A 26169-nucleotide genomic window follows, 5' to 3' on the forward strand; every position below is an offset into this window, starting at 1 on the left:
GTAAAATATATGACAACATTAATACAAAGGATGAGAGGGAGAATTGGGAATATGGTATTATAAACTCTTTATACTATGCATGAAGCAGTATAATATTATTTGAAGGTTGTTTTGGATTAATTGAAAATCTATATTTTAAATCTAGGATAACCACTAAAAATTGCTTTAATGAAGTATGAATAATAACTCCATAGAGAAGATAAAACGGAATCATAAAACATATACAATTAAATCAAGAGAGGAAAGAAAAAGAGGAAAAAAGAAACAACAAACAAATAAAAAACCAGCATGATGACAATTTTAATCCAACCATACAAATAATATTCTAAATATTAATGGTCTAAACATGTCATTTAAAAGACTTTTTAAAAATCAGATTGGATAAAAAAGCAGGAACCAATTATATGCTGTTCAAGAAATACTTTAAATATAAAGACATAGAAAAGTTAAAAGTGAAAAAATGGAGAAAGTAATATCATGAAAACTCTAAAAGAAATCTGTACTAACTATATTAATTTCAGATAATGCAGACTTCAGAAGAAGAAATCTTATAAAAAATAAAGAGGGAAAATATGTAAATGATAAGAGGGTCAATTCTCCAAGAAGAAATAGTAATACTAAGTGTGAATACATCTAACAATGGAGCATCAAAATAAATAAAGCTCCACTGTCTTGAGATGCAGTATCCTCATAAGTTATTTGGAATTTTTCTTTGTAGAAGATTTGTCTTTTATCCTTTGTCTATCTATCTACCTATTTATCTATCTATTCATCCACTCAGTTGTTTACTTATGTCAATATGAATTCATGGATATTTATTTTATAATTTGGGTTATAACACAATATTGTATTATTTATTGTTTGGTCAAATCATTACAACTTGGGCCATTGAAAATTCTTTCACTTGATTTCTGTGTATCTTTGATATAAGCCGTAATTTTTTTTTCTTTTTTTCACCAACAATAGAGAATCTATTTTATTTTATTTTTTATTTAAAAATTTTTTTTCATGTTTTTTTTCAACATCTTTATTGGAGTATAATTGCTTTCCAATGGTGTGTTAGTTTCTGCTTTATAACAAAGTGAATCAGTTATACATATACATATATCCACATATCTCTTCCCTCTTGCATCTCCCTCCCTCCCACCCTCCCTATCCCACCCATCTAGGTGGTCACAAAGCACCGAGCTGGTCTCCCTGTGCTATGTGGCTGCTTCCCACTAGCTATTATTTTACATTTGGTAGTGTATATATGTCCATGCCACTCTCTCACTTTGTCCCAGCTTACCCTTCCCCCGCCCCATATCCTCAAGTCCATTCTCTAGTAGGCCTGCATCTTTATTCCTGTCTTGCCCCTAGATTCTTCATGACCAATTTTTTTTTTTAGATTCCATATATATGTTAGCATACGGTATTTGTTTTTCTCTTTCTGACTTCCTTCACTCCGTGTGATAGACTCTAGGTCCATCCACCTCACTACAAATAACTCAGTTTCGTTTCCTTTATGGCTGAGTAATATTCCATTCCATATATGTGCCACATCTTCTTTACCCATTCATCTGTTGATGGACACTTAGGTTGCTTCCATGTCCTGGCTATTGTAAATAGAGCTGCAATGAACATTGCGGTACATGACTCTTTTTGAATTATGGTTTTCTCAGGCTATATGCCCAGTAGTGGCATTGCTAGGTCATATGGTACTTCTATTTGTAGTTTTTAAGGAACATCCTTACTGTTCTCCATAATGGCTGTATCAATTTACATTCCCACCAACAGTGCAAGAGGGTTCCCTTTTCTCCACACCTTCTCCAGCAATTATTGTTTGTAGACTTTTTGATGATGGCCATTCTGATTGGTGTGAGATGATATCTCATTGTAGATTTGATTTTCGTTTCTCTAATGATTAATGATGTTGAGCATTCTTTCATGTGTTTGTTGGCAATCTGTATATCCTCTTTGGAGAAATGTCTATTTAGGTCTTCTGCCCATTTTTGGATTGGGTTGTTTGCTTTTTTTGATATTGAGCTGCATGAGTTGCTTGTATGTTTTGGAGATTAATCCTTTGTCAGTTGCTTCATTTGCAAATATTTTCTCCCATTCTGAGGGTTGTCTTTTGGTCTTGTTTATGGTTTCCTTTGTTGTGCAAAAGCTTTGAAGTTTCATTAGGCCCCATTTGTTTATTTTTGTTTTTATTTCCATTTCTCTAGGCAGTGGGTCAAAAAGGATCTTGCTGTAATTTATGTCATAGAGTGTTCTGCCTATGTTTTCCTCTAAGAGTTTGACGGTGTCTGGCCTTACATTTAGGTCTTTAATCCATTTTGAGTTTATTTTTGTGTATGGTGCTAGGGAGTGTTCACATTTCATTCTTTTACATGTAGGTGTCCAGTTTTCCCAGCATCACTTATTGAAGAGGCTGTCTTTTCTCTGTTGTATATTCTTGCCTCCTTTATCAAACATAAGGAGACCATATGTGCGTGGGTTTATCTCTGGGCTTTCTATCCTGTTCCATTGATCTGTATTTCTGTTTGTGTGCCAGTACCATACTGTCTTGATTACTGTAGCTTTGTAGTATAGTCTGAAGTCTGGGAGCCTGATTCCTCCAGCTTCATTTTTCTTTCTGAAGGTTGCTTTGGCTATTTGGGGTCTTTTGAGTTTCCATACAAATTGTAAAAATTTTTGGTCTAGTTCTGTGAAAAATGCCAGTGGTAGTTTGATAGGGATTGCATTGAATCTGTAGATTGCTTTGGGTAGTACAGTTATTTTCACAATGTTGATTCTTCCAGTCCAAGAACATGGTATATCTCTCCATCCTTTTGTATCATCTTTAATTTCTTTCATCAGTGTCTTATAATTTTCTGCATGCAGGTCTTTTGTCTCCTTAGGTAGGTGTATTCCTAGATGTTTTATTCTTTTTGTTGCAATGGTAAATGGGAGTGTTTTCTTGATTTCACTTTCAGATTTTTCATCATTAGTGTATAGGAATGCCAGAGATTTCTGTGCATTAATTTTGTATCCTGCTACTTTACCTAATTCCTTGATTAGCTCTAGCAGTTTTCTGGTAGCATCTTTAGGATTCTGTATGTATAGTATCATGTCATCTGCAAACAGTGACAGCTTTACTTCTTCTTTTCTGATTTGGATTCCTTTTTTTTCTTTTTCTTCTCTGATTGCTGTGGCTAAGACTTCCAAAACTATGTTGAATCATAGTGGTGAGAGTGGGCAACCTTGTCTTTTTCCTGATCTTAGTGCAAATGGTTTCAGTTTTTCACCATTGAGGATGATATTGGCTGTGGGTTTGTCCATCATTTTGTATGAATGAAATTCAATTTTTTGTTAAAATCCCTCCAAAAGAGAAAACTTCAAGCTCAGATAGTTTCACTCTTGAATTCTACCAAACATCTAAGTGAAAAATAATACTAATTCTGTATAATCTCCTGCAGAAAATAGAAGAGGAAGGAACACTCCCCAAGTCATTTTATGAGGCAGTATTAACTCATCACCACACAATGATGTTACAAGAAAAGAAAACTAAAGATCAATGTCCCTCATGAATATAGGTGCAAAAACATCCTCAAATAATATTAGTAATTTGAATCCAGCAATATAAAAGAGTATAGTACATCACGACCCAAGTGAGGTTCAGTTCAGGAATTCAAGCCTGCTTCAATATTTGACCACTGATAGATGTAATTCACCATGTTAATAGATTAAAGAAGAAAAACCATATGATCATAGGCATAGAAAAATCATTTGATAATTATCAACACCCATCTATGATTAAAAAAAAGAAACCTCTCAGGAAACTATGAAACTGTTACCTTAATATAGGGCATCTATAAAAAAATTTGACTAACATCATACTTAAAAAGAGACTGAATATTTCCCCTCTAAGATACAGAAAAGGACAAGGATGTTTTCTCTCACCACTCCTATTCAATATCGTACAGTAAATCCTGGCCAGTGCAACAAGGCAAGAAAAAGAAATAAAAGGCACACAGATTGTAATGGAAGAAATAAAATTGTCTTTATTCACAGTTGAAATCATTTTCTATGTTGAAAATTCTGAATAATGTACAAAAATCTCCTAAAATTAAAAAGTGAATTTATTAAGATCACAGGATATAAGATCAATATACAAAGGTCAATAGTATTCCTACATACCAGCAATGAACACTTAGAATTTGAAATGAAAAAAAATATAATTTAAGATACCATAAAAGAATACTTAGTTTTAAATATGTGCATAATCTGTACACTGAAAATTACAAAATGTTAATGAAAAGAAATAAAAGAAGACCTAACTAAATAAAGGGATAGGCAGGTAACAGATTAGAAAATTCAATCTTGTTAAGATGTCAATTCTCTGGAAATTGATCTATTGATTTGACACAGTCCACCCAAAATCCCAGCAATTTTTTATACATATGATAAGCTAATTCTAACATTTACATGAAAAGGTAAAGGAATCAGAATTGACAAAATTGTGAAAAAGAAGAACAAGTTGGAGAACTTAACACTACCTGATTTCAAGACTTACTAGCTATAGTTATCAAGAGAGCATGGTATTGGTGAAAGAATAGACTTACAGAACAACCAAACAGAATAGAGAGTCCAGAAACAGACTAAAAAATATGGTCAGCTGACTTTTGACAAAGATGAAAAGGCAAACAATGGAGAAAGAATACTTTTTTCAAACAATGGTTCTGGATCAACTGAATATCCATATGTAAAAATGTAAATAACTCAAATCATATACTTTAATTTAAAAAAAAAGCAACACTAAAAAACTTCCAGAAGAAAATACAGAAGAAACTCTGTGTGACCTTTAGGTTTGGCAAAAGTTTTTAGATTCTATACTAAAAAGATAATCTGTAAAAGAAAAAAATATTACTTGGACTTTTATCAAATTTAAGCCTTTTGTTCTGTGAAAGTCACTGTTTAGGGACTAAAAAGACAAGCCACTGACCGGGAAAACAATTATCAAGTTACATATTTGAAAAAGGACTTATATCATGACTATATAACACAACATTGTTAATCAACTATACTCCAATATAAAATAAAAATTAAAAAAAATCTTTGCTGTTCTTCTATGAATTGTTAGACCCTAATGTCTTTAGAATGTAAATTCTAAAAACTTCTGCTGTGTAAAATGTATAAAAACTTTTTGGTGTGTCAAATATCATTTGTGTTACAAATTTTCAAGCTGGTAGTCTCTTTTACCATTACTTTCTGAGTACTATTTAATTACTATTTGAGAGTCAACAGAAGAATGAATGAACAAGGATCATCGTTGCCAATGGACACTGTTCTCTATGTGTCAAAAATTAAATAAAATATAGATTTTAAAGTTCCAAAAAAGAGAACTCTGAAAACTCACTAATAACAAAACAAACAACCCAATTAAAAATTGGGCTAATATTCAAACAGACATTTCAGCAAAGAAGGTAGATGGATGGCAAATGGACATGGGAAAAGATGTTCAACATTACTAATCATTAGAAAAAGGTAAATCATCACGATTATGAGACTGTACCACACATTTATTAGAAAGGTTAAAATGAAAACCAAACCAAACCAAATAAATAAACTCCCTATTGATAACAAGTGCTGGTGAGAATGAGAAACAACTAGAATTCTCATAAAAATCAATTGCATGATTTGGCCAGTTGAAGAGAGGGATGCAGTCTGTGCCTCTGCAATACAGTAGCTGAATTTGTCTGTTGTTTCTTCTCTCTGCAAAGCTGACTAATTTAAACAGAGAAGAATTCCTGGCTTTGGTCTCATTAGCATCAAGTAGTAACTGATTGACCTGGAGTTTTGGAAATAATTTCTACTAAACTTACCTTTTCTTTCATATTTTCCACCTTACTTTTTAGCTGGGGCACTGCACTGTTGGGTGGCAAGCCTTTTTCCAATTGAGTCACAAATTTGGCATATTTGGAAACTTGACTGTTTAGAAATTCTGGATCCAGGCAGTCAAATTTAGACTATGAAAATTGAGGGGAAAACAAAGAAGTTAAGACATATGATAAAAGGCAAACTTGAAATAGTAAATTTTTTTTACTCTACTCACATTTTTTGATAGCTATGTTGTTAAACCAAGTTGACTCTATATTTTGGAAATGGCTCTACTTATTAAGATTTCTAATAGTGTATCAGGCATTGTTTGTTTATTACACTCATATCATTTTCTCCCATATCACCAAATGCAGTATTGCAATCCCTGTAATTTATTCCAGAGGGCCAACCATTGTAAAGTTACAAATAGCTAATGTTTACTCTTGTGACCTAGAAATGTCTCACCAAGTAGTCTCCTATTATTTGATCATGTAGCCCTTTAATATAACTGATTTAAACATGCATTCCAATGTATGCATGTATTTATAAATATATTTCTCAGTTACATAAACATGTAAGTGTACACATATATTATGTCAGATGGGCATATGGATTGATGGTAATAGAAAATTTGTAAAAATGAAAAGATATTCCATGCTCATGGATTGGAAGAATTAATATTGTTAAGATGTTTATACCACCTAAAGAAATCTACAGATTCAATACAATCCCTATCAAAATTCCAGTGGTATTTTTCACAGAAATACAACAAACAATCCTAAAATTTGTATGGAACCACAAAAGACTCAGAATAGCCAAAGCAATCTTGAGAAAGAATAAAAAAGATGGAGGTATCAATTCCTTGATTTCAGATTATCCAACTATCCAAAGTTATAGTCATCAAAACAGCATAGTACTGGCACAAAAACAGACACATAGATTAATGGAACAGAAGAGAAAGCCCAAATATAAACCCACACATGTATGGTCAATTAATTTACAAGAAAGGAGTCAAGAATATACAATGGGGGAAGGACAGTCTCTCAATAAATGGTGTTGGGAAAATTGGACAGTTAGAGGCAAAGGAATGAAACTGGACCACACACAAAAATAACTCAAAATGGATTAAAGATTTGAACCTAAGACCTGAAACCTAAAAACTCCTAGAAGAAAATATAGGCAGTAAGCTCCTTGAGGTGGGTCTTGGCAACAATATTTTGGATTTGACACCAAAAGCAAAGGAAACAAAAGTAAAATAAGCAACTACATCTAACTAAAAAGCTTCTGCACAGCAAAGGAAAGCATGAACAAAATGAAAAGGAAAGCTATACTTAATGGGAGAAAAAATTTGCAAATAATATAGCTGATAAGGGGTTAATATCCAGAATATATAAAGAACTCAATAGCAGAAAAACAACCTGATTAAAAATAGGGCAAAGGATCTGAATAGATATTTTTTCCAAAGAAGACGTAACAGATGTCCAACAGGTACATGAAAAAATGCTCAACATCATTAATCACTGGGAAATTAAAATCAAAAGCACAATGAAATACTGCCTCACTCCTGTTAGAATTTTAGTATCAGAAAGACAAAATAGAACCAGTGTTGGCAAAGATGTGGAGAAAAAGGAACACCTGTGCATTGCTAACAGAAATGTAAATTGGCACAACAGCCATATGGAAAACAGTATTAAGATTCCTCAAAAAATTAAAAATAGAACTATCATATGATTCAGCAATTCCATTTCTGATTATTTATCCTAAGAAAGCAAAAACACTGATTCAAAAAGATATACAGACACCCAAGTTCATAGCAGCATTATTTACAATAGCCAAGAAATGGAAACAAACTAAGTGGCCACCAGTGGATGAATGGATGAAGAAAATGTAGTATATGTATACAATAGGCTATTATTCAGCCATAAAAAGAATGAAACCTTGTCATTTTTGACAACATAGATGGACCATGAGGGCTTTACGTAAAGTGAAATAAGTCAGACAAAGAAAGACAAATACCATATGACCCCACTTGTATATGGAATCCAAAAGCAAACAAAACAACAGAATAACTCATATGTAGAACCTAAAGCAAAACAAAACAAAACAACTAAAACAGAACAAATTGGTAGTTTCCAGAGGAGGGGTGTGTGTGTGTGAAATAAGTGAAGGAGGTCAAAATGTACAAACTTCCAGTTATAAAATAAATAAATCATGGGAATGTAATGTACAGCACAGTGACTATAGTTAATAACACTGTATTGCATATTTGAAAGCTGCTAAGAGAATAGATCTTGAATATTCTCATAAGAAAAAAAGTTTTGTAACTATGTAAGGTGACAAATGTTAACTGAACTTATTGTGGTGATCACTGTGCAATATACAGAAATATTGGATCATTATATTTTACACCTGAAACTAACATGTCAAATATGCCTCAATTTTAAAAAAAGAAAATTTATAAACATTCATTTTTTTTTCTGGATTCAGCATTTTCTTTTTGCTCCCTAATGGGTCTTTTTGTATACTTCCTATGGTAAATTTGTCCCACTTTAGAAGCTACTGCTCTAATCTATGGTGGTAATCAGAAAACTCTCTAAGCTTCTTCTTTACTACTCAGGAGCATTTTCTAATTCTGAGATAAGTGATAAATGAGTTACACAAAAGCACTTAAAATTCTCTGATATAATAGTATATATATGTTTGTTTATTTTCCACTTTCTCCACTGAAAGGCAAATTCTGTGAGGGTTTGGACTTTGTCCTTTTTATTCTCCACTGGTATCTACTGCACCTAGAACATTATCTGGGAAACATTCTTGCATCACTGTGCCCAGATATGTGACTTCTAATTATAGGCACCAGCATAGGGAAGCTGAACAAGCAAGTGTAAAACAATATTTGTGAAGTTGATGGTATTTCTTACATGTCCATATCACACTTGAAAGAACAGATGGTCATCTATTCTGCCTCCTAGAGGGCTGACACTTGTTAAGGTTTGAACGCAAGGGTAGACCCTAAAAACCAAACCCTATGATACCTGGTCCCCTAATTTACTATTACTAGAATTTACTATTAAGCTCTCAAGGGAAGATCCTGGATCTCATTACTGGGATTCTATTCTATCACAGGGAACAAAAGGGCTTTCTTTCTTTCTTTCTTTTTTTTTTTTTTAAAAGGACAATAAGGGCTTCCCTGGTGGCGCAGTGGTTGAGAATCTGCCTGCTAATGCAGGGGACACGGGTTCGAGACCTGGTCTGGGAGGATCCCACAAGCCGTGGAGCGGCTGGGCCCGTGAGCCACAACTACTGAGCCTGCGCGTCTGGAGCCTGTGCTCTGCAACAAGAGAGGCTGCAATAATGAGAGACCCGCGCACTGCAATGAAGAGTGGCCCCCACTTGCCACAACTAGAGAAAGCCCTCGTGCAGAAACGAAGACCCAACACAGCAAAAATAAATTAATTAATTAAACTCCTACCCCTAACATCCAAAAAAAAAAAAACACTTACCATGTTCCTTCAATGAGTCAAGTTCTTTCACAATATTATAAAAATAAATAAATTAATTAATTAAAAAAAGGACAATAAAAACAGAACCTAGGCTAACAGAAATCTAATGTGTGTAGATCATGAATAAAATCCTACAAACCTTAATAACACTTGGCTGTAGTGTGTTGGGACAACATTGTGTTCAGAAACCACAAAGAAGTTAAATGCCATGCTGTGAGGTCCTTTGATGACTCCTTCATTTAGTTATCTTATTTGGAGGACCTGAGAAACCTGCCTTACAATAATGTAGTCTTCTCTGTGGTACTTAAAGACTTATGTGGCAGAAAGACCTTTGTGCATTTCACCAGAAAGCTGATAATAATTCCCATAAAATAACACTGCATGTTTTGCTGAAATTAAGAATACACCAGCTTATTTTTTTAAAAAACTATAATTCATACCATTAGGATTCTAAGGTTAAATAATACAAAAATGATTTAAGAAATGAAAGTTGTTGTTTTTTTTTACCTGTAACCATTCTTGTTGGAGTTGATCCCATTCAGATAAAGAATCCCAGAGCAATTGTTTGAGCTTCAATTCAGCACTAACTTCTTCCAAAGCTTCAAACTTGGACACTTCTACCTTTTAAAATATAATAAGCAAAATGTACTATTTAATTTTCTGATATAGAGATCTTATGTTATCTTCCTATCAATAATTTTTGATACAGTGACACCTTAGCAGAATATGGGTGGGACCCAAATGGGGAAAGAAAAGGAGAGACAGAAACAATGAAAAAACAAATCACAAAACCCCATGTATATTCAGATTTCTATTTGAGTGACAAAATATAATTCTTTATATTTCCTTAGAACTTAGAAATTTTCCAAAGACACAAATATTACAAGAGTGCTAAGGGCATTCTTTCTCAAGTTGGATCATACATGTATATACCTGTCTGGTCTATTGGGTAAACAGATGAGTCTTTAGAGGCAATGATATCCTTTAGGGCTTATATCTTAGATGATAGAAGAGGGAGAGGATGTTTGTGTGGTAGTTGGTGGAGGGAATGGGGAGATTAAAGATGGAGTGAACAGCCTAGTTTCTTACCTATTTCTAACCCAGTGGACTGTATATGAACCCTAGACAGAGAAAGGTTGCAAGAAAATCTGAAGAAGCTGTTTTCATGCCTTGGAGGTGGGAAAATCTCCAGGAGGTTGGTTGCACAGAAACTGTGAGCTTTGCCATAAGCTGGGGCTTTAAACATTGCATACAATAGCAGCAAAATACACATTCTTTTCAAGTGCACGCAGAACATTCCCCAGGATAGATCATATGATAGGCCACAAAAGAAGTCTTAACAAGTTTAAGAAGTCTGAAATCATATTATCTTTTCCAGCTACAATGGTATGAAAATAGAAATCAACAACAAGAGGAAAGATGGAAAATTTACAAATATTTGGAAACTAAACACCACACTCCTGAACAACCAATGGCTTATAGAGGAAATCAAAGGGAAATAAAAATAAATATCTTGAAACAAATAAAAATGGAAACACAGCACACCAAAACCGATGAGATGCTGCAAAAGTAGTTCTGAGAGGGAAGTTTATAGTAATAAATGGATATATTAAGAAAATAGAAAGACCTCAAATAAACAACTTGACTTTACACAACAAAGAACTAGAAAAGGAGAACAAGTTAAGCCCAGAGTTAGCAGAAGAAAGGAAATAACAAGGATCAGGGTGGAAATAAAAAAAATAGAGAACAGAAAAACAATAGAAAAGATCAATGAAACTAAGAGCTTTTTTTCTGAAAAGATAAACAAACCTTTAGCTAGACTAAGAAAAAAAAGAGAGATGATGCAAAGAAATAAAATCAGAAATGAAAGAGGAGACATTAAAATCTATACCTCAGGGGGCCCTTCAAGATGGCAGAGGAGTAAGACGTGCAGATCACCTTCCTCCCCACAAGTACATAAAAAATACATCTACATGTGGAACAACTCCTACAAAACACCTACTGAACACTGGCAGAAGACATCAGACTTCCCAAAAGGCAAGAAACTCCTCGCGTACCCAGGTAGGGAAAACGAAAAAAGACGAAACAGAGACAAAGAATAGGGACAGGACCTGCACATCGGGGAGGGAGCTGTAAAGGAGGAAATATTTCTGCACAGTAGGAAACCCCTTCACCGGTGGAACCCTGCTGGAGTGAGTTGGGGCTGGGAGCTGAGGCTCGGGCTTTCAAGATCAGATCCCAGGGAGACGACGGGGGTTGGCTGTGTGAACACAGCCTTAAGGGGGATATTGTGCCACAGCTAGCCAGGAGGGAGTCTGGGAAAAAGTCTGGAACTACCTAAGATGCAAGAGACCATTGTTTCGGGGTGCGCAAGGAGAGGGGATTCAAAGCACTGCCTAAATGAGCTCCAGAGATGGGCGCGAGCCGCAGCTATCAGTGCAGACACCAGAGACAGGCATGAAATGCTAAGGCTGCTGCTGCAGCCACCATAAAGCCTGTGTGCAAGAACAGGTCACTATCCACACCTCCCCTCCTGGGAGCCTGTGCAATCCGCCACTGCCAGGGTCCCGTGATGAAGGGACAACTTCCCCGGGAGAACACATGGCACGCCTCAGGCTGGTGCAACGTCAGGCTGGTCTCTGCTGCCGCAGGCTCGCCCTGCATTCTGTACCCCTCCCTATCCCAGGCCTGAGTGAGCCAGAGCTCCCTAATCAGCTTCTCCTTTAACCTCCTCCTGTCTGGGCAAAGAACAGACACCAGAGGGTGACCTACATGCAGAGGTGGGGCCAAATCCAAAACTGAACCCCAGGAGCTGTGTGAACAAAGAAGAGAAAGGGAAATTTCTCTGTGCAGCCTCAGAAGCAGCGGATTAAATCTCCACAATCAACTTGATGTACCCTGCATCTGTGGAATACCTGAATAGACAACAAATCATCCCATAATTGAGGCGGTGGACTTTGAGAGCAAATGTAGACTTGGGGTTTGCTTTCTGCATCTAACTTATTTCTGGTTTTATGTTTATCTTAGTTTAGTATATAGAGCTTACTATCATTAGATTTGTTTATTGATTTGGTTGCTCTCTTCCTTTGTTTTTCATATATATATATATATATATATATATATATATGTTTTCCATTTTCTCTTTTTGTGAGTGTGTATCTGTATGCTTCTTTGGAGATATTGTCTGTATAGGTTTGCTTTTACGATTTGTTCTAGGGTTCTGTCTGTTTGATTTTTTTCCCTTTAGTTTAGGTTTTAGTGCTTCTTTTTATAGGTGGATTTGTTTATTGGTTTGGTTGCTCTCTTCTTTCTTTATTTAATTTTTTTAATTTTAACAAAAAAATTTTTATTTTAATAACTTTATTTTAGTTTTCTTTCTTTCCTCCATTTTCTTTTGAGCCATGTGGCTGACAGGGTCTTGGTGCTCTGGCTGGGTGTCAGGCCTGAGGCTCTGAGGTGGGAGACCAGAGTCAGGACACTGGACCACCAGAGACCTCCTGGCCACAGTAATATCAATCAGCAAGAGCTGTCCCAGAGATCTCTGTCTCAATGCTAAGAACTAGATCCACTCAATGACCAGCAAGCTCCAGTGCTGGACACCCATGCCAAAGAACTAGCAAGAAAGGAACACAGCCCCACCCATTAGCAGAGAGACTGTCTAAAATCATAATAAGTTCACAGACACCCTGAAACACACAACAGGACATGGTCCTGCCCACCAGAAAGACAAGATCCAGCCTCATCCACCAGAACACAGGCACCACTCCCCTCCACCAGGAAGCCTACACAACCCACTGAACCAACTTTACCCACTGGAGGCAGACACCAAAAACAATGGGAAGTACGAACCAGCAGCCTGTGAAGTGGAGACCCCAAATGCAGTAAATTAAGCAAAATGAGAAGAGAGAGAAATATACAGCAGTTGAAGGAGCAAGGTAAAACCTCACCAGACCAAACAAATGAAGAGGAAATAGGCAGTATACCTGAAAAAGAATTCAGAGTAAAAATAGTAAAGATGATCCAAACTCTTGGAAATATAATGGAGAATAAAAGAAAGGATTAACAAGGACTTAGAAAAACTAAAGAGCAAACAGAATGATGAACAACACAATAAATGAAATTAAAAATTCTCTAGAAGGAATCAATAGCAGAATAACTGAGACAGAATGGATAAGTGACCTGGAAGATAAAATAGTGGAAATAAGTACCGTAGAGCAGAATAAATAAAAGAGAATGAAAAGAATTGAGGACAGTCTCAGAGACCTCTGGGACAACATTGAGTGCATCAACATTCAAATTATAAGGGTCCCAGAAGAAGAAGAGAAAAGAAAGGGAATGAGAAAATATTTGAAGAGATTACAGTTGAAAACTTCCTTAATATGGGAAAGAAAATAGTCAGTCAAGTCCAGGAAGTGCAGAGAGTCCCATAAAGGATAAATCCAAGGAGAAACATGCCAAGACACATATTAATAAAACTGTCAAAAATTAAATACAAAGAAAAATATTAAAATCAGCAAGGGAAAAGCAACAAATAACATACAAGGGAATCCCCATAAGGTTAACTGCTGAACTTTAAGCAGAAACTCCGCAAGCCAGAAGGGTGTGGCAGGATATACTTAAAGTGATGAAAGGGAAAAACCTACTACCAAGATTACTCTACCCAGCAAGGATCTCATTCAGAGTCAATGGAGAAATTAAGACCTTTACAGACAAACAAAAGCTCAGAGAATTCAGCACCACCAAACCAGCTTTACAACAAATGCTAAAGGAACTTCTCTAGGCAGGAAACACAAGAGAAGGAAAAGACCTACAATAACAAACCCAAAACAATTAAGAAAATGGTAATAGGAATATACATATCGATAAATACCTTAAATGTAAATGGTTTAAATGTTCCAACCAAAAGTCACAGGCTCACTGAATGGATACAAAAACAAGACCCATATATATGCTGTCTACAGGAGACCCACTTCAGACCTAGGGACACATACAGACTGAAAGTGAGGGGATGGAAAAAGACATTCTATGCAAATGGAAATGAAAAGAAAGCTGGAGTAGCAATTCTTATATCAGAGAAAATAGACTTTAAAATAAAGACTATTACAAGAGACAAAGAAGGACACTACATAACGATCAAGGGATCAATCCAGGAAGAAGATATAACAGTTGTAAATATTTATGTAGCCAACATAGGAGCAACTCAATACATAAGGCAAATGCTAACAGCCATATAAGGGGAAATTGACAGTAACATAATGATGGTAGGGGACTTTAACACCCCACTTTCACCAATGGACAGATAATCAAAAATGAAAATAAATAAGGAAACACAAGCTTTAAAGGACACATTAAACTAGATGGACTTAACTGATATTTATAGGATATTCCATCCAAAAACAAAACAATTCACTTTCTTCTCAAGTGCTCATGGAACATTCTCCAGGATAGATCATACCTTGGGTCACAAATCAAGCCTTGGAAAATTTAAGAAAATTGAAATTGTATCAAGTATCTTTTCTGACCACAAAACTATGAGACTACATATCAATTACAGGAAAAAAATCTGTAAATAATACAAACCCTGGACGCTAAACAATACACTACTAAATACCCAAGAGTTCACTGAAGACATCAAAGAGGAAATCAAAAAATACCTAGAAAAAAATGATAATGAAAACACGATGGCCCAAAGCCTATGGTATGCAGTGAAAACAGTTCTAAGAGGGAAGTTTATAGCAATACAATCCTACCTCAAGAAACAAGAAAAACCTTAAATAAACAACCTAACCTTACATCTAAAGGAACTAGAGAAAGAAGAACAAACAAAAGCCAAAGTTAGCAGAAGGAAAGAAATCATAAAGATCAGATCATAAATAAATGAAAAAGGAATGAAATGATAGCAAAGATCAATAAATCTAAAAGCTGTTTCTTTGAAAAGATAAACAAAATTGATAAACCATTAGACAGACTCATCAAGAAAAAAAGGGAGAAGACTCAAATCGATAGAATTAGAAATGACAAAGGAGAAGTAACAACTGACATTGCAGAAATACAAAGAATCATGAGAGATTACTGCAAGCAACTATATGCCAATAAAATGGACAACCTGGAAGAAATGGACAAATTCTTAGAAAAGCACAACCTTCCGAGATTGAACCAGGAAGAAATAGAAAATATAAAGAGACCAATCACAAGCACTGAAATTGAAACTGATTGAAAATCTTCCAACAAACCAAAGTCCAGGACCAAAGTCCAGATGGCTTCACAGGCAAATTCTATCAAACATTTAGAGAAGAGCTAATACCTATCCTTCGCAAACCCTTCCAAAATATAGCAGAGGCAGGAACACTCCCAAACTCATTCTACAAGGCCACCATCACCCTGATACCAAAACCAGACAAAATGTCACAAAAAAAGAACTACAGGCCAATAACACTGATGAACATACATGCAAAATTCCTCAACAAAATACTAGCAAACAGAATCCAACAGCACATTAAAAGGATCATAGAGCATGATCAAGTAGGGTTTATCCCAGGAATGAAAGGATTCTTCAATATATGCAAATCAAAAATGAGATAAACCATATTAACAAATTGAAGAATAAAAACCATATGATCATCTCAATAGATGCAGAAAAAGCTTTCAACAAAATTAAACACTGATTTATGATAAAAACCCTCCAGAAAGTAGGCATAGGTAACTTACCTAAAGATAATAAAGGTCATATATGACAAACCTACAGCCAACATCATTCTCAATGGTGAAAAACTGAAATCATTTCCACTAAGATCAGGAAAAAGACAAGGTTGTCCACGCTCACCACTATTATTCAATGTAGTTTTGGATGTTTTAGCCACATCAATCAGAGAAGAAAAAGAAATAAAAGGAATCCAAATCGGAAAAGAAGAAGTAAAACTGTCACTGTTTGCAGATGACATGATACTATACATAGAGAATCCTGAAGATGCCACCAGAAAACTACCAGATCTAATCTACCAGAAAACTACTAGAGCTAATCAATGAATTTGGTAAAGTAGCAGGATACAAAACTAATGCACAGAAATCTCTTGCATTCCTATACACTAATGATGAAAATCTGAAAGAGAAATGAAGGAAACATTTCCATTTACCATTGCAACAAAAAGAATAAAATACCTAGGAATAAACCTACCTAAGGAGACAAAAGACCTGCATGCAGAAAACTATAAGACACTGATGAAAGAAATTCAAGATTATACAAACAGATGGAGAGATATACCATGCTCTTGGGTTGGAAGAATCAACATTGTGAAAATGACTCTACTACCCAAAGCAATCTACAGATTCAATGCAATCCCTATCAAACTATCACTGGCATTTTTCACAGAACTAGAACAAAAAAATTTCACAATTTGTATGGAAACACAAAAGACTCCGAATGGCCAAAGTAATCTTGAGAATGAAAAATGGAACTGGAGGATTCAGGCTCCCTGACTTCAGACTATACTTCAAGGCTACAGTAATCAAGACACTATGGTACTGGCACAAAAACAGAAAGATAGATCAATGGAACAGGATAGAAAGCCCAGACATAAACCCACATACATATGGTCACCTTATCTTTGATAAAGGAGGCAGGAATGTACAGTGGAGAAAGGACAGCCTCTTCAATAAGTAGTGCTGGGAAAACTGGACAGCTACATGGAAAAGAATGAAATTAGAACACTCCCTAACACCATACACAAAAAAAAACTCAGAATGCATTAAACACCTAAATAAGGCCAGATACTATAAAACACTTAGAAGAAAACATAGGCAGAACACTCTATGACATAAATCACAGCAAGATCCTTTTTGACCCACCTCCTAGAGAAATGGAAATAAATACAAAAATAAACAAATGGAAGCTTAAAAGCTTTTGCCTAGTAGAGGAAAACATAAACAAGACCAAAAGACAACCCTCAGAATGGGAGAAAATATTTGCAAATGAAGCAACTGACAAAGGATCAATCTCCAAAATATACAAGAAGCTCATGCAGCTCAATATCAAACAACAAACAACCCAATCCAAAAATGGGCAGAAGACCTAAATAGACATTTCTCCAAAGAAGATATACAGATTGCCAAGAAACACATGAAAGGATGCTCCACATCAGTAATCATTAGAGAAATGCAAATCAAAACTACAGTGTGGTATCACCTCACAACGGTCAGAATGGCCATCATCAAAAATCTACAAATAAATGCTGGAGAAGGTGTGGAGAAAAGGGAACCCTCTTGCACTGTTGGTGGGAATGTAAATTGATACAGCCACTATGGAGAACAGTCTGGAGGTTCCTTAAAATCTAAGAGTAGAACTACCCAGCAATCCCACTACTGGGCATATACTCTGAGAAAACTGTAATTCAAAAAGAGTCATGTACCACAATGTTCATTGCAGCTGTATTTACAATAGCTATGGCATGAAAGTAACCTACATGTCCTTCAACAGATGAATGGACAGATGAATGAAAGAAGTTGTGACAAATATATAAAATGGAATATTACTCAGCTATAAAGAAAAAGGAAATCGAGTTATTTGTAGTGATGTGGATGGACCTAGAGTCTGTCATACAGAGTGAAGTAAGTCAGAAAGAGAAAAACAAATACCGTACACTAACACATATATATGGAATCTAAAAAAAAAAAAGGTTCTGAAGAACTTGCAGCAGACAGGAATAAAGACACAGACATAGAGAATGGACTTGTGGACATGGGGAGGGGGAAGGGTAAGCTGGGACGAAGTCAGAGAGTGGCATGGACATATATACACTAACAAATTTAAAAGAAATAGCTAGTGGGAAGCAGCCACATAGCACAGGGAGATCAGCTCGGTACTTTTTGTCTACTTAGAGGGGTGGGATAGGGAGCGTGGGAGGGAGATGCAAGAGGGAGGGGATATGGGGATATATGTATAGCTGATTCACTTTGTTATACAGCAGAAACTAACACACCACTGTAAAGCAATTATACTCCAATAAAGATGCTAAAAAAAAACCTTACACCTCAGAGATACATATGATCATAAGAGACTTCTCTGAATAAGTATATGCCAATAAATTGTATACCTTTGAAGAAATGTATAAATTGCTAGAAACATACTGCCCACCAAGACTGAATAAGGAAGAAACAGAAAATCTGAACAGACCAATAAGGATAAGGAGATTGAATGAGTAATCCAAAACCTCCCAGCACAGAAAAGCCCAGGACCAGATGACTTCACTGGTAAATTTTACCAAACATTTGGGGGGAGAAAAAAGAATTAATGCCAATATTTCTCAAACTTTTCCAAAAAAATTGAAGAGGTAGGAACACTACCAAACTCATTTTACAAGGCTGGCATTACCCTGACATTAGGGATCTGGCCTTGACTTCATTAAGAATTAGAGATGATTTCCTAGGCCAGTTAGGCCTTCACTCCTATCCTCCTAATGACTGAGAGCTGCAGAGGAAGGTTGATATGAGGTGATCCTAAAGGATCGTAAAGTATAGATATGGAACGTGGAAGGAGGGAGACACACTTCTATTTCAGGCTCTGGCTCAAGCAAGGCTATTCTTTCTGACCCAAGAGTGCCCACCTGTTAGTTATAGCCTTTACCAAGCAATATTTCCGTCACAGCTCCCGTCCTACTGCATACTTTCCTGTCTTACAGGTCAGTTAACTAATCTGGGAAAAACTATGAACCCTAATTCTCTCATGCACAAACCTCCTGAATCAAGTATTGTACCAGTTGCATTGTCTAGTGCCAGGTCATTATTTTGCAGGTTGCTCCACCAAGCCCTGGGATCTGGAGTGGACACTCAGACTGCTCAGACCACTTTCTGGCCATCCATTTGGGGCTATGGAAGAGACAGGTGCATCCCCATGTGAGGTCCATGCACTCCGCTGAAACTTTTGGGGAACTGATTAACCCCTCCCTCATTGCTGGTGGCCCTCTGGATTTGATCCTAGGAATCTTTTCTATTTTCTTTTCTTTTTGGTCTCTCTAATAGCTGTTCAGAGCACTTATATCTCTCACTCATTTCTCTTCATTTTTTTGAGGCATATCTTTTAGCTTTTTAAACCTACCCTTTTTGTATCCATCTTTGCCCTGGCTTAGCCAAATTGTCTTCTTTCATCAAACTGGCACATCAAACCAGGGCAAATTAGGCAATATTGATGGAATCATAATACACACATGAATGTAAAAGAAGCTTGAATATTATTTAAGGAAGAATAGAGGGGTTTTAATTGACCACATTTAAAAATCCACATACATTTTAACATAGAAGCTACAGTCCCTGGTCTGAGGGTTTGTCTAAAATTCACAATTACTTTTTAATTAGAAAGACATTTTGTCTAACCTGTGTACTAATCTTTAAACACTTCACAGGCAGAGAACATGTCATATTTTGTATTTCAGATTGTTCCAGCACAGTGACTAGCACATTGGTGTCCAAACATTGAATACTTACAGTCACATTATTGAAAATGCGTATGCACCAATGCCATTTCTATGCACATATTTTAGAAACATATGTGTAGAGCTGTCATTACCTTAAAATTCTTCTGATAGGATTTATACTGAAATGCACGTTTTTGAAGATCATCTAGAACTGACTGCAGATCATTCAACATGACGTTTACTTTGTCTTGGTCAGCGTTAATATCCAAAATCTGTGGATCCTGTAAAATTAAGATAGGTTTTGATTACTCATTCTTATTTTGATGTATACCATCAAAATAAATGAATTAATAAACGTTTTCAAAAAATATTTCTTCTAATTCTCTTTTCACTCTAATTTTTAGAAAATATATTAAAATTGTTGTTTTTCTGTATTTAAAGCAATGCATATACATTGTAAAAATTACAGAAATGTATAAAGAAGTAACTTGGGGATAATATTGCTTTTAAAGAATACCTAATACATTTTCCCTCATCTGTTTTCATTTATTACATTTGTTTCAGCTAACGTGACTTCAGGTAAGGAGAGGTGAATACAATATGGAAAAGAAAGAAGAAAATATGATATAAGGAAAATTATCATTTTACAATAAAGGAATAATTACAATTTATGGGACTTCCCTGGTGGCTCAGTGGTTAAGAATCTGCCTGCCAATTCAGGGGACACAGGTTCGAAACCTGGTCCAGGAAGATCCCACATGCCACGGAGCAACTAAGCCCATGGGCCACAACTACTTAGCCTGTGCGCCTAGGGCCCATGCTCCTCAACAAGAGAAGCCACCACAATGAGAAGCTTGCACACCACAATGAAGAGTAGTCCCTGCTCGCTGAAACTAGAGAAAGCCTGCACACAGCAATGAAGACCCAATGCAGCACACACACACCCCAAAAAAACGGAATGATTACAATTTACAATAAAGGTATGATTCTATTTAATTGAAGTTCATAAAAAGGCAAAACCAATTTATGGCTTTAGAATTCAAGGTAGTGGCTGCCTTTGGAGAGGAAGGAAGGGTTAGTGACTAGGGGAGACACTAAGGATGGCAATAGCAATAGTTCTTCATCTCAGTAGTGGACACATGGATGTGTTCACTTTCTGAAAACTCACTGACTTGTACACTTATTACACTTATGTACAGCTTCCTCTGTGCAAAAATACAAAAATACTTCAATACAAAAGTAAAAACAGAGATAGCTTCATCCACCAGAGGGCAGACAGCAGAAGCAAGAACTACAATTCTGCAGCCTATGGAATGAAAACTACATTCACAGAAAGACAGACAAAATGACATATGTACCAGATGAAGGAACAAGATAAAACCCCAGAAAAACAACTAAATGAAGTGGAGATAGGAAACTTTCCAGAAAAAGAATTCAGAATAATGATAGTGAAAATGATCCAGGACCTCAGGAAAAGAATGGAGGGAAAGATACAGGGGATGAAAGAAATGTTTAACAAAGACCTAGAAGAATTAAAGAACAAAGACCTAGAAGAATTACAGAACAAACAAACAGAGATGAACAATACAATAACTGAAATGAAAAATACACTAGAAGGAATCAATAGCAGAATAACTGAGGCAGAAGAATGGATAAGTCACCTGGAAGACAGAATGGTGGAATTCACTGCTGCAGAACAGAAGAAAGAAAAAAAAAATGAAAAGAAATAAAGACAGCCTAAGAGACCTCTGGGACAACATTAAAAACACAAATATTCGCAGTATAGGGGTCCCAGAAGGAGAAGAGAGAGAGAAAGGACCCGAGAAAATATTTGAGGAGATTATAGTTGAAAACTTCCCTAACATGGGAAAGGAAATAGCCACCAAAGTCCAGGAAGCGCAGAGTCCCAGGCAGGATAAACCCAAGGAGAAACATGCCAAGACACATAGTAATCAAACTGACAAAAATTAAAGACAGAGAAAAATTATTAAAAGAAACAAGGGAAAAATGACAAATAACATACAAGGGAATTCCCATAAGGTTAACAGCGGATTTCTCAGCAGAAACTCTACAAGCCAGAAGGGAGAGGCATGATATATTTAAAGATGTGAAAGGGAAGAACCTACAACCAAGATTACTCTAATTGGCAAGGACCTCATTCAGAATTGATGGAGAAATCAAAAGCTTTAGAGACAAACAAAAGCTAAGAGAATTCAGCATCACCAAACCAGCTCTACAACAAATGGTAAAGAAACTTCTCTATTAAGAAAAATGGTAATATGAACATACATACTGATAATCACCTTAAATGTAAATGGATTAAATGTTCCAACCAAAAGTCACAGACTCACTGAATGGATACAAAAACAAGACCCATATCTATGCTGTCTACAAGAGACCCACTTCAGACCTAGGGACACATACAGAGTGAAAGTGAGGGGATGGAAAAAGATATTCCATGCAAAGGGAAATCAAAAGAAAGGGTAGCAATTCTCATATCAGACAAAATAGACTTTAAAATAAAGACTATTATAAGAGACAAGGAAGAACACTACATAATGATCAAGGGATCAATCCAAGAAGAAGATATAACAATTGTAAATATTTATGCAGCCAACATAGGAGCGCCTCAATACATAACATAACAGGGTAAATCGACAGTAGCACAATAATAGTAGGGGATTTTAACACCCCACTTTCACCAATGGACAAATCATCAAAAATGAAAATAAATAAGGAAACACAAGCTTTAAAGGACACATTAAACAAGATGAACTTAATTGATATTTATAGGACATTCCATCCAAAAACAACAGAATACAATTTTTTCTCAAGTGCTCATAGAACATTCTCCAGGATAGATCACATCTTGGGTCACAAATCAAGCCTTGGTAAATTTAAGAAAACTGAAATCATATCAAGCATCTTTTACAACCACAACGCTATGAGATTAGAAATCAATTACAGGAAAAACACGTAAAAAACACAAACACGTGGAGGCTAAATGATACACTACTAAATAACCAAGAGATCACTGAAGAAATCAAAGAGGAAATAAAAAAATACCTAGAGACAAATGACAACAAAAACATGACAATCTAAAACCTATGGGATGCAGCAAAAGCAGGTCTAAGAGGGAAGTTTGTAGCAATACATTCCTACCTCAAGAAACAAGAAAAATCTCAAATAAACAGTCTAACCTTACACCTAAAGGAACTAGAGAAAGAAAAACAAACAAAACCTAAAGTTATTAGAAGGAAAGAAATCATAAAGATCAGAGCAGAAATAAATAAAATAGAAACAAAGAAAACAATAGCAAAGATCAATAAAACTAAAAGCTTCTTTGAGAAGATAAACAAAATTGATAAACCATTAGCTATACTCATCAAGAAAAAGAGGGAGAGGAATCAAATCAATAAAATTAGAAATGAAAAAGGAGAAGTTACAACAGACACCACAGAAATACAAAGCATCCTAAGAGACTACTACAAGCAACTCTATGCTAATAAAATGGACAACCTGGAAGAAATGGACAAATTCTTAGAAAGGTATAAGCTTCCAAGACTGAACCAGGAAGAAAGAGAAAATATGAACAGACCATTCACAAGTAATGAAATTGAAACTGTGAATAAAAATCTTCCAACAAACAAAAGTCCAGGACCAGATGGCTTCACAGGTGAATTCTATCAAACATTTAGAGAAGAGCTAACACCCATCCTTCTCAAAGTCTTCCAAAATATTGCAGAAGAAGGAAAACTCCCAAACTCATTCTACGAGGCCACCATCACCCTGATACAAAAACCAGACAGAGATACTAGAAAAAAAGAAAAATTACAGACCAATATCACTGATGAATATAGATGCAAAAATCCTCAACAAAATACTAGCAAACAGAATCCAACAACACATTAAAAGAATCATACACCATGATCAAGTGGGATTCAATATATGCAAATCAATCGATGTGATACATCATATTAAAGAATATAAAGAATATGAAGAATAAAAACCATATGATCATCTCAATAGATGTAGAAGAAGCTTTTGACAAAATTCAACACCCATTTATGATAAAAACTCTCCAGAAAGTGGGAACAGAGGGAACCTTCCTCAACATAATAAAGGCCATATATGACAAACCCACAGCAAACATCATTCTCAATGGTGAAAAACTTAAAGCATTTCCTCTAAGACCAGGAACAAGACAAGAGTGTCCACGGTTGCTATTATTATTCAAGATAGTTTTGGAATTCCTAGCCATGGCAATCAGAGAAGAAAAAGAAATAAAAGAATACAAATTGGAAAAGAAAAAGTAAAACTATCACTGTTTGCAGATGACATGATACTATACATAGATAATCCTAAAGATGCCACCAGAAAATTACTAGAGCTAATCAATGAATTTGGTAAAGTTGCAGGATACCAAATTAATGCACAGAAATCTCTTGCATTCCTATATACTAACAATGAAAGATCAGAAAGAGAAATTAAGGAAACAATCCCATTCACCATTGCAACAAAAAGAATAAAATACCTAAGGATAAACCTACCTAAGGAGGTCAAGACCTGTACCCAAAAACTATATGACACTGATGAAAGAAATCAAAGATGACACAAACAGATGGAGAGATATACCATGTTCTTGGATTGGAAGAATCAATATTATGAAAATGACTATACTACCCAAAGCAATCTACAGATTCAATGTAATCCCTATCAAACTACCAATGGCATTTTTCACAGAATAGAACAAAAAAATCTTAAAATTTGTATGGAGACACAAAAGACCCTGAATAACCAAAGCAATCTTGAGGGCAAAAAAAGGAGCTGGAGGACTTCAGACTGTACTACAAAGCTACAGTAATCAAGACAATATGGTACTGGCACACAAACAGAAATATAGATCAATGGAACAGGATAGAAAGTCCAGAGGGAAACCCACACACCTATGTTCAACTAATCTATGACAAAGGAGGCAAGGATATACAACGGAGAAAAGACCATCTCTTCATTAAGTGTTGCTAGGAAAACTGGACAGCTACATGTAAAAGAATGAACTTAGAACACTCCCTAACACCATACACAAAAATAAACTCAAATTTGATTAGAGACCTAAATGTGAGACTGGACACTATAAAACTCTTAGAAGAAAACATAGGAAGAACACTCTTTGACAAAAATCACAGCAAGACCTTTTTTGACCCACCTCCTAGACTAACAGAAATAAAAACAAAAATAAAGAAATGGGACCTAATTAAACTTAAAAGCTTTCGCACAGCAAAGGAAACTATAAACAAGATGAAAAGATAACCCTCAGAATGGGAGAAAATATTTGCAAACAAAGCAGAAAAGGATTAATCTCCAAATTATATGAGCAGCTCATGTGGCTCAATATTAAAAAAAACAGACAACCCAATTAAAAAATGGGCAGAAGACCTAAATAGACATCTCTCCAAAGAAGACATACAGATCCAAGAGGCACATGAAAAGCTGCTCAACATCACTAATTATTAGAGAAATGCAAATCAGAACTACAATGAGGTATCACCTCACACCGGTTAGAATGGGAATCATCAGAAAATCTACAAAGAAAAAATGCTGGAGAGGGTATGGAGAAAAGGGAACCCTCATGCACTCTTGGCAGGAATGTAAATTGATGTAACCATTATGGAAAACAGTATGGAGGTTCCTTAAAAAATTAAAAATAGAATTACCGTATGACCCAGCAATCCCATTACTGAGCATATGCCCAGAGAAAACCATAATTCCAAAAGACACATGCACCACAATATTCATTGCAGCACTATTTACAATAGCCAGCTCATGGAAGCAACCTAAATGCCCATCGACAGACAAACGGATAAAGAAGATGTGGTACATATATACAATGGAATATTACTCAGCCGTAAAAAGGAACAAAATTGGGTCATTTGTAGAGGTGTGGATGGACCTAGAGATTGTCATACAGAGTGAAGTAAGTCAGAAAGAGAAAAACAAATAGCGTATATTAACGCATTTATGTGGAATCTAGAAAAATGGTACAGATGAAATGGTTTGCAAGGCAGAAATAGACACAGATGTAGAGAACAAACGTATGGACACCAAGGGGGGAAATTGGTGGCAGGGTGGTCGGATTAATTGGGAGATTGGGATTGACATGTGTACACTAATATGTATAAAATAGATAACTAATAAGAACCTGCTGTATAAAAAATAAATAAAATAAAATTTAAAAATTAAAAAAAAAGAATCATCCGGATGTCTAGTCTAAGTTCTTAAAATAATTCCTCTTGCATCTTTTGTATAGGAAAATTGATGCAAGTTAATCAAACATTCTTCTTTATCATTTATCAATTTATACTCTACCTCTTTCTAAGGGGGAATTTTCTAATATGCGGCTAAGCAAACCCTAAAATTGT

At 35.6% G+C, this 26169-nt stretch overlaps 1 protein-coding gene across 1 annotated transcript in view; it reads right to left on the reverse strand.

The window, feature by feature from the left end:
• DNAH6 (dynein axonemal heavy chain 6) overlaps window positions 1–26169 on the reverse strand; it is a 288563-nt gene that overhangs the window by 179621 nt on the left and 82773 nt on the right. The window contains exons 16-18 of the mRNA XM_079940119.1: window positions 19903–20031; window positions 9852–9965; window positions 5847–5990 (exon numbers count right to left, since the gene is read on the reverse strand). Coding sequence (XP_079796245.1) covers window positions 5847–5990; window positions 9852–9965; window positions 19903–20031 — 387 coding nt within the window. The remainder of the gene's footprint in view (window positions 1–5846; window positions 5991–9851; window positions 9966–19902; window positions 20032–26169) is intronic.

The sequence above is a fragment of the Stenella coeruleoalba genome (genome assembly GCF_951394435.1).
Source record: "Stenella coeruleoalba genome assembly, chromosome: 13".
NCBI classification, from domain to species: Eukaryota; Metazoa; Chordata; class Mammalia; order Artiodactyla; family Delphinidae; genus Stenella; species Stenella coeruleoalba.